A 9,540-nucleotide genomic window follows, 5' to 3' on the forward strand; every position below is an offset into this window, starting at 1 on the left:
CTGACTTTCTGGCAAACTGCAAAAGTGACGAGCTCTTTCTAAATATCCTCTGATAGAGCCTGAAAGTCATCCCTGCCCTTGACTTACCTGGCTGGATGTCGATAAGGARTAATGAATATGTATTGAAATCCCTGATAGCTTCCCAGCAGTGGTGAAAAGAAATGATGAATGAGGCCTTTGTGRAACACTGGGAGCAAAACACTGGGTTCTGTTTCATCCCTGAGACTTTTGGTTTTGGCTCAGATTGCTGACAAAAAGTTGCTCATTGATGCCTTGGTGTTTTGGGAGGTGCTTCCCAGGTGATTTTCCATTGTCCAAAGGGAACCTGGATTTTTCCTTCAGCAGCAAAAATTATGGGGAGGTTCCTGAGTGAGGGGTGTTTAATTCTTGCAGCACCCTTTGATGGTGACACRTGTGTGCCCAGCCAGTGCCAGCCCTGGGACTGTCACAGCTGTCTGGAGCCCTTGGGGACATGAACAGTGTCCAGCATTGTCCCTGTCCTCTTGGAGTGCTATTTAATGGCCCCAAATCCTCTTGGCCCTGCTCTTTGAGATCCTTAGTCCAGTGGCAGGTAGGGAAAGGAAGAGTTTCTTTATTCAGGTATTATTCTTTCCTCTTCCCTTTATCTAGTAAGCCAGTGGGTTTTGTCCAAATCAGACTTTTACCAGTGCTACATCTCTTCTTTGTGGCCTTGATTTGGCTTCTTCAGCTGTTGTATTTCATTTTTTTTTCTTGGAAGGGGAGGGTAATTCCATGTACTATACATGTTCTGTGCATACCTCTCAGTTTGTTTGCCCTTTCCAGATCCACAGTGAGAAAAAATCTACCTCAGCCCTGTCCCCATCCCCAGGTCCCACCTTCAGGCAGCTGTGACAGGCAGGCAGAGCTCTCCACCCAGGCCATAATTAAGCTGAGTTTTATGGCTCTGCCACCAGCCACTCACTCCCTGCATTCCTTTCCTATGAGGTCTCTGGGCTCACCGGGTGGATGGGAGGGTGGCTGAGAAATCCCCTGCAGGGTCCCATCTGTCCTGCAAATGCTGCCTCTGGATTTTCTTTCCAGCTGTTTGATGTGAAACCTCTTCACCATTAAAAAGAAAAAACCCAAAAAAACACCAAACAAACAAACAAAAAAAAAAAAAAAAAAAAACAAAAAAAAAACCAAAAAAAACCAATCCATCTTGGGTTTATGAGGAAAAAAGTGGGATAAATCACTTGTATATCTGCTTTTAAAGGAGGGTAGTTGTGTTGTTCTCCTGCCTAGTTTGTTTTCAGAAAATCCAGTTAGTTGGCTGTGTGTCAGCTAAAAATCTAGTCCAGGATTTTGGAAGGTGCTCTCTGTGGGTGAAGTTGTGGGAGCAGACCTGGTATTTCAGCACTGATGCTGCTGCAGGGGTGGGTCCAAAGTCCTTGGCTGCCCTTGAGCTTTTCATGGAATTGGCCAAGCCATGGGAATGTGAAGTTGTGCTTGCCTTAATTTTTAATTTTTTTAAAAAAACATATTCATTTTGGTTATAAATGAGGAAACTGAGGCACAGAGACCCTCCAGGGAGCCTGGGCCAGCTGCTGGCTCCTTGCCTACTTTGCAGCCATTGGGATGTTCTTGCCATGGTTTTCAGGTTTCCTCCAGCAGCTGAAGGACTTGCAGAGAGTCTGGATGAAAATAGGTCCTTTGTAGGGTTGTGACAAGATCAGCTGGAGAATTAACAGCTTCTCCTGWTGTTTTTCCTCGCAGCCTGTGGGCCTCAGCTCGCCAATTCCCCCACGGTGATCGTGATGGTTGGCCTCCCAGCCCGTGGCAAGACCTACATCTCCAAGAAGCTGACACGCTACCTCAACTGGATTGGTGTCCCCACTAAAGGTGAGGCTTGCACTGCCTTCCAGRGGAAGGTGTGAGCTCTGGTCCTCAGGAATTCCTCCAGGAGCTTTGGGAGATGGGGAGTAGTGGGCCAAATATCAGTGTTCTCACATTCTGCTGCAGCCCAGCTTCTCCTTCACCTTGAAGGCCAAGGGATGCCCTGAGCCTTTTGCTCTAAAGATATAATTTCTTGGCTCATTGCTTGCTTTAACTGCAGAAGCTGCACAACTGAGTCAAGCTCCTCATTTTGATTTTTTTTTTTCCCTTTTCCACCCAGTTTTCAACGTGGGGGAGTATCGCCGCGAGGCCGTGAAGCACTACAGCTCCTATGACTTCTTCCGTCCTGACAACGAGGAAGCCATGAAAGTCAGGAGGTGAGCTGAACCATGGCTGGGAGCAGGGATTATCCAATTTGGGGGTGATGAACAGAAAAATTTGGCTCTGGTGTGAATTTCCCCTGCCTGCCCAACGAGGGTTCTGAGAGCTCGAAACTGAATTTTCAGTACATCAATAAAAAATGCACTTAGTACACCAGTATATCYTGCAAATAAATAGARTATTATGTAAAGAGAACTTGCTGTTGGGTGGTAGAACAATGGTGTGTGCTAAATTTTCTGAATRTTTCTGAACATGGATGGTGTAGAAGGGATAGTGCAGTTGTGTTCTTCAGTATTGTGTGAAACTGGATTTGTGCAGGCTCGGTAACTTGAGGGTGACCAGCACAGGCAGAGGGCATGGGGAGCTCATGTCTGTGCCCTGTTTTTCAGGCAATGTGCCATGGCTGCCCTGAGGGATGTGAAGCTGTACCTGACAGAGGAGGCCGGGCAGATAGCGGTGAGCTCCGCGGTGTACTCTGGGGTTTGGCAGCAGTGCCAGCCCCAAAAATCCTCTGCAGTCCCTTCTCTGATGAGGGGCTCATGGGAAACCAGCCCTGATGGTGCTGATTGAGATATTTTTTGCTTTTGAAGGTTTTTGATGCCACCAATACCACACGGGAGAGGAGAGGGATGATCCTAAACTTTGCCAAAGAGAACGGATTCAAGGTTGGTGCTGTGGGCTGATGTCTGTGTTGTGCAGCCCACTTTAGTGTACAGTTGGTGTATCTTYCATGTGTTGTCCTCATTCTGCTCCTGTGTGAGGGAGATTTCACTGCTGAGTTTGATTAAAAACATGAAACTCTTCCCTCATTCCCCTTCCTGRGCCCTGGAGAAGGAAATTATGGGAGTGGGGCAGAGGGAGAGCTCTCTGTTAGCAGGGAGGAGGTTGGCTTGAGGAAAGGAGCTGGTTGGATTATTACAAACCTTGTCAGTGGCTGTCAGCTGAGCTTTTGCTTTGCTTCCCAGGTGTTCTTCATCGAGTCAGTCTGCAACGATCCCAACGTGGTGGCCACCAATGTCATGGTAAGTGTGGAACTGGTGCAAGTGTTCTGCTTTTCCTTTCCCTCGACATAGAGGTAGGAATGGCATCACCTTCACAAGTTCTGGTCTTCATGGTGGACTTCAACCACCCTGGTGCCTGCTGGAGGGACAGAGCAGGGCACAGCAGTCCAGGAGGTTTCTGGAATGTGTTAGTGACAACTTCCTCCAAGTGATGGCATCCCTCCTTGTTTGCTCTTCCTTGATGTCACCAACAAGGAGGGAGTGGTGAGGAATGTGAAGCTCCAGGGCAGTCTGGGCTGTGAAATGAGATGCCAGGAGAGCAGATTTTGGCCTGGAGTACCATGGGATAAAAAGCCCAGGAGGGAAGAGCTCAAGGAAACTGGTTAATGTTCAAGGATCATCTTCTCCAAGTTCAGCTGTGATGCATTCCCAAGAAAGGAGCAGTCATCAGAAATGCCAGGAGAGCTGCATGGATGACCAAGGAGCTCCTGGACAAACTCAAACACAAAAAGGAAGCCTACAGAGAGAGGATGGAAGCAAGAACAGGCAGCCTGGGAGGATACAGAGRTTGTCTGAGCAGCCAAGGATYGGATTGGGAAARACAAAGCCATGGCAGAGCTGGGGAACAGGCTCAGTCTCACCTCAAGAGTTTAGAAAGATCAWGGAACAGACCATCCTGGAAACTCTGCTAAGGCACATGGAAAACCAGGAGGTGATTGGTGGCAGCCACCACGTCTTCACTGGAGGCAAATGGTGCTCCCAGCCAGGGCTCAAGTGTGTCTTTTGCTCCTGTTGGGAGCTGTTGCCCCATATTGTCCCAGTGACCAATTTTTGGGAGCTTGCACACAGCCTTTTCCACAACAGAATGCTCAGACTGCTACGTTTTTTTTTTTCCCTTCTCCAAACTGGATTTTTTTTTGAGGATTTTAATCCCTTTATTTGGAAACGAAAGCTTGAAGGGCGAGAAAATGAGCTGCTAGCCGAGCGTGGGATTTTGCTCTGCAGGGAACTGCAGATGAATGGTGCTCTTAGTGCTGGGATCAGCGTGGAAAATACACCCCAGGCCTGGGATGCTTCCATGTGTGTCACTCTGTGTTATCCTGTTGGTTTCAGGACTGCTTGTGAAATTTGCAAAGTGTAATGCCACTGTTCAAACCCAAATCTTGAGGAAAAACAGCCTGTTCGATTAGTTCAGGAGGGACTTAGTCCATGGGAGTTGTGCATATTCACACTGCCTATTTCTGGTGTTCTCTGGCCSAAATAATGCCCAGAAAGGGGTTGAATGTTGCCATCCTACTGTACTGCTGCTGAGCTGGGATAAGCATCTTGTCTAAACTCTTGCACTTCCCATTCTCAGTTTAAATTTAAAGCTGCTGGGTTTTTTTTTTTTAGCCATAAGGAAGCTCAGTTTTCTCACTGTGCTGGCTGGTGAGGTGCCACCCCAAATCCTGGGAGAATGAGAGTGGATTGATGAGTATCTGTACTCATCACACAGTGGTTTATACCAAATTCTCCCACCTTGTGCTTGGGTTTGGGGCTAGTTTGTTTCTGTTCTGCCATTATGATAAGCAATGACTATAAAGTAGTCATCACTTTGTTTCAGCTAATCACTGGGTCTTGGCAGGACTTTGAAATTCCAGATTAGCATTGTCTGGCTTGGAAAGYTTCCTAACCTCTCCTTGTGGCATGTTTTTTATGGTTTTTTTTTTTTCCCCTCTTGCAGGAAGTCAAATTGTCCAGCCCAGATTACCGGGACTGTAATTCCACCGATGCCATGGAGGATTTCATGAAGAGGATCAATTGTTACCAAGCCAGCTACCAGCCCCTCGACCCTGATGACTATGACAGGTGAGAGACTTTGACTTCTRAGCTGCCTTGTACACCCACCTCACCCAGGAGAGGAGCAGTGAAGGGTGGAGCTGTATTTATTTCACTTTTTGTCTCCGAACACCTGACTGGGCTGGAGTGATGTATTGAATTCAGGTTTTTTTTTCATGAAAATGCTGTTTTTCCCTGATCCTGTGCCGGGAAAATGGGCACTGATGCCTTCCCAGGCTCTTCTGGGCTCAGTTGAGCTGTTCTCAACCTTGCTCTGCAGCTCTAAATACAAAGGCTTTGGGAAAACACTTGAGTTGGAGTGGTTGAGGTGCTTTTGTTGTTGTCCCTGTTCAAGGAAGGCACTGCTTGGCTCAGCCCCCAGGGTTGAGCAAACCCTGTGGTTTCTGCCTGCTTGGGAGAGCTCTGCTGTCTTGCCTGACTCCTGCAGGCTCCTCCCAACCTTTCCCCTGCTCACAAACACGTCTGTGTGCCCTGCACGGATTATCCTGGTCCTGCTGATCCGTGTCCTGTTCCCTGTTAGTCCCGTTTAATCCTCTTTCCTGCTGCCAGGAGGGGTGACGATCACACTGCTGCCGTTCAGCTCTCCACGAATCCCCTGCTACCTGTTGGTTCCCTGCTGAAAATAGCCCTCAGGAAATCCTTTTAGCCGGGAGATTACGTGCACAGAGAGCTCACAGGGGCTGCCTTTTGAGAGTGATGTCTCCTTGTGTCCCCAGGGAACTTTCTCTCATCAAAATCATCGACGTCGGCCGGCGGTTCCTGGTCAACAGGGTCCAGGATCACATCCAGAGCAGGATTGTTTATTACCTGATGAACATCCACGTGCAGCCCCGCACCATTTACCTCTGTCGGCACGGGGAGAGCGAGTTCAACCTCAAGGGGAGGATTGGAGGYGACTCTGGGCTCTCCAACAGGGGCAAGAAGGTGAGGGCAAAGGGCAGCATTCTCCTTTGGCTTCCAGGGGTGATTTGGCTGTAGTAGATGCCTTAAGTGCATGTTTGGTGACAACTGGGCTGCTGAGGGTCCATCTGTAGCTCTTGGGGRTCAGTGAGAGTGTGGCTGTCCTCCCTTCAGAGCAGAAAGCAGATCTGTCTGCCTGTGGAAGGCAACACTTAACTGGGAAGCAGGGAAGAAGCTGGGAAGATGTGGATCAGGAAACAACCTTTCTTTAAATTTTATTTTTTATGTCCTACAGTTTGCAGTGGCACTGAACAAATTTGTGGAAGAGCAGAACCTGAAGGACCTCAAAGTCTGGACCAGCCAGCTAAAGAGGACAATCCAGACAGCAGAAGCTCTCCAGCTGCCCTATGAGCAGTGGAAGGCGCTCAATGAAATCGATGCTGTGAGTTTCTGTGCAGCCAGAGCAGCTTTGCATGGTGGCTGTGCTGATGCTGTTTGACTTGAGCATGTCCAGTAACCTCGTGGCTGTGCTGTTCTGGCAGGGTGTGTGTGAAGAAATGACCTATGAAGAAATCAGGGATCAGCACCCAGAGGAATTTGCTCTACGTGATCAGGATAAATACTACTACCGTTATCCTTCTGGGGAGGTAGGTGTGCAGGGAGGCCCTCAGAGACAGGACTTTTACTTTAGATGTGACCYTTTTGTCCTCATTCTGTCCTCTGTTCTTGAGCAGGGGAGCAGTGAGAGCTGGAAACTAGAATTATGAGGTGTCAGGGTTTATATTTGCCTCTACACTGAGCCCTTGTGAAATCTTGTGAGCAGAGAGCTCACTAAGAAATGTCATTTAACAAAYAGTCCTACTGACTTCACAGCAAATTAGTAGGGAAAGGTCTCTGGAGGTTTCTAGTGCAATCTGCATCATWATATCCACTGCAAGTGTTGTGCTGCCCCAATTTTCTTTGATTTCTAAAAAAAGTAATTTTCACCTTGTTCTCAGTATCATTCCCTAAGGGTTGATGGTGCTATCTCTGTTCCTGCCAGTCTTCTTTCAGGGTGTGACACAATGAGGTGGGAATTAACATCAGTTCTGGATATAATTTAGGCTGTGAATTTAGCTTTTATTGAGCTAACAATCCCCAATTTGAAAGTCATGCCCATGAACATTTTGGAAAATCTTTGGAGACGTCCTCGTGACTGTGTATCTAACAGAAGCATGTGTGGGGATATCAGTCACCAACTCTGGGTTCCTTTTGGCTGCCTGTTATGGTTTTTTATGAGACCCTTCAAAACTGGAGTTCCTCAGGTCGCTCCAGACTTTTCACAACTTAGAAATCCTGTACAAAATCAAATTTCAAGATGAGACATGCTCTCTTCAAAACCACTGTTGCTTAACTTAATAAGCTCTCTGGGACTGAGATGTGAGCAGCCCCTTCTCTGACAGAAGCTCTAGAGTAGCCTGGAGATGAGGATTTATTTGTTTTTAGCAGTTTGTTGGTTTAATCAGCATGAAATCAGGAGGTGCACCAAGACAAGGACTCACTGTTTTTTTTGGGGTGCTCGTTGCCTTTTTTCCATGCCTCATCTCCCTCCTCTTGTGTCCCAGTCCTACCAAGACCTGGTGCAGCGCTTGGAGCCGGTCATCATGGAGCTGGAGAGGCAAGAGAACGTCCTTGTCATCTGTCACCAGGCTGTCATGCGCTGTCTCCTGGCGTACTTCCTGGACAAGAGTGCAGGTAATTCCCCTGGTTCTTGGAGGAGGATTGGGGATGATGGATACAGCTCTGGGGAGATGGWGTTCCCATCCTGGAGCGTGCATTTTTGGGATTTGGTGTGGGGTGAAGGTGTCTGAGCCTGCCCTTGGGGGAGGAGGTGGGATAACCCCCCTGCTTTGCTGTCCCTGCAGATGAAATGCCCTACCTGAAGTGTCCCCTCCACACGGTGCTGAAGCTGACCCCRGTAGCCTACGGTGAGTGGGACCTTCCTGAACGTGCCAGGGGGTTTGAATTGCACCTCCTGCTGAATCCAAGCTGCCTCTGGCAGAATAGCAGTGATCAGTGGTGGGGCACCTGGGGCATCCTGTGCCTGCTGGGTTTGCTGATCCCTGTCTCTTTGTGCTCCTGCCTGCAGGCTGCAGGGTGGAATCCATCTCGCTGAACATTGAAGCTGTCAACACCCACAGAGATCGGCCAGAGGTGAGTGTTGCTTCCCTGGAGCTGCCCTTTGGTGTCCCCTCCAGTCCCCTGTGGTCAGCTGGCAGCAGGAACGCCTGGGGTGGGCATGGGGACATGGCTCAGCTGGGTGCTTGGAAGTGCTGCTGGAACACTGGGAGCATCAGATGTGCTCTTGCTCTGCAAAGCCGTGGCCAGCTGAGGGTTTTCCAAGGGAAAAGGAATGCTGCATGTTCCTGCTTCCCACTGTGTTTGCCCAGGGAAAACTCCTCCCTGGTCTTTGAGTTTCACCTGCACGGTCACCCACTCTCCCGAGCAGGGGATGGAGAAGGTGACTTCTCCCAGGAGGCTGGCAGAGCCTGGGCTCAGTGTTTGCCCTRCATCTGCCTCTCAGGGTCTTTTTTTTCCTGGTATGGCCGTGGCTCTGTGTCATTCTGCAGGGTGGGAGRTGGCAGTGCTGGGCTGGGGGTGCTGTGTGGAGGAGACCCCACATGTGGAGATGAATTCCTGTGAGGTTGGGTCTGTGTGCCGAGTGCTCCACTGGAGCTCAGAGGCCAGGCCAGGAGGATGCCAGCTTGGTGTCAAGGCTGAGCAGCCACCCAGAGTGGGCCACAGGGACCCTGGCAGCACCCATGCCCCACGATGCTGGGACATTTCCAATTTGTGCCTAGCAGTGGTGGAGCCCAAAGTGATGCTGAACAGTTGGAGCTGTCCCCTTTTGTCCCACATCTCCTCTCCTTTGCTCCCTGGYATTGTCAGGTGGCAGCACCTGAGCCCCCTGTCCCTCCCACAGCTGCAGGGGGGAAGCCAGTCCTTCCCCCTGCCACGGGGCCATGGATGCCCTCCTTTGCCACCCTCTTGGATGGGTAGGACAGGGTGACACATGTGCCAAGTACTTGGGTCCCCCTGCTCGGCTTCGCCTCCATCCCTCCTGGCTTGAGTTGGAGCTTGACACGGTGCTGACCATCGCTGGCTGCTCTGCTCCCACTTCCCAAATCTTCCTGGTCAGCCTGGGCTGGCTCATCTTCCCTCTTCTTGCTTTCACTCCTCTCTCTGGGTGGAGGGACCAGCTTCGAGGAGGAGAGTGATGGGCACCTCTCTGTTGTACAGAGTCATGGCTTGATTGCTGCTGGGTGTTTTTAGCTACCTGGAGTTACATTAGTTTGTGAGCTGAGATTCAGATGAGGATAAAATCTATCTCGTGTCTGAGTGCAGAGCCTTTTTATTTTTTTTTTTTTATTTCTCCCCTCCTGCACTCTTGGACATTTTGCATCAGGGTTTTTTTGGTATCCAAAGTCTTTCAGTGCATCCTTTGCTCATTGACAGTGATTGTGGGGAAAAGCAGAGGCCACTTTAGGAAAAAAAGAAAACCAAAGCAACCTGCTTTTTTTTTTTT

The 9,540-nt window shown here is 49.4% G+C and overlaps 1 protein-coding gene across 1 annotated transcript in view; it reads left to right on the forward strand.

Moving 5' to 3' along the window:
- PFKFB3 (6-phosphofructo-2-kinase/fructose-2,6-biphosphatase 3) overlaps window positions 1–9,540 on the forward strand; it is a 21,198-nt gene that overhangs the window by 6,872 nt on the left and 4,786 nt on the right. Inside the window, exons 2-13 of the mRNA XM_057376626.1 lie at window positions 1,735–1,860; window positions 2,135–2,231; window positions 2,625–2,691; window positions 2,826–2,900; window positions 3,201–3,257; window positions 4,960–5,084; window positions 5,792–5,999; window positions 6,271–6,417; window positions 6,518–6,622; window positions 7,580–7,709; window positions 7,880–7,942; window positions 8,104–8,168. Of these exons, the coding sequence (XP_057232609.1) occupies window positions 1,735–1,860; window positions 2,135–2,231; window positions 2,625–2,691; window positions 2,826–2,900; window positions 3,201–3,257; window positions 4,960–5,084; window positions 5,792–5,999; window positions 6,271–6,417; window positions 6,518–6,622; window positions 7,580–7,709; window positions 7,880–7,942; window positions 8,104–8,168 (1,265 nt within the window). The remainder of the gene's footprint in view (window positions 1–1,734; window positions 1,861–2,134; window positions 2,232–2,624; window positions 2,692–2,825; window positions 2,901–3,200; window positions 3,258–4,959; window positions 5,085–5,791; window positions 6,000–6,270; window positions 6,418–6,517; window positions 6,623–7,579; window positions 7,710–7,879; window positions 7,943–8,103; window positions 8,169–9,540) is intronic.

This window comes from Malurus melanocephalus, unplaced genomic scaffold, assembly GCF_030028575.1.
Source record: "Malurus melanocephalus ecotype Western Australia unplaced genomic scaffold, MMel_1.1 scaffold_286, whole genome shotgun sequence".
Lineage (NCBI taxonomy): Eukaryota > Metazoa > Chordata > Aves > Passeriformes > Maluridae > Malurus > Malurus melanocephalus.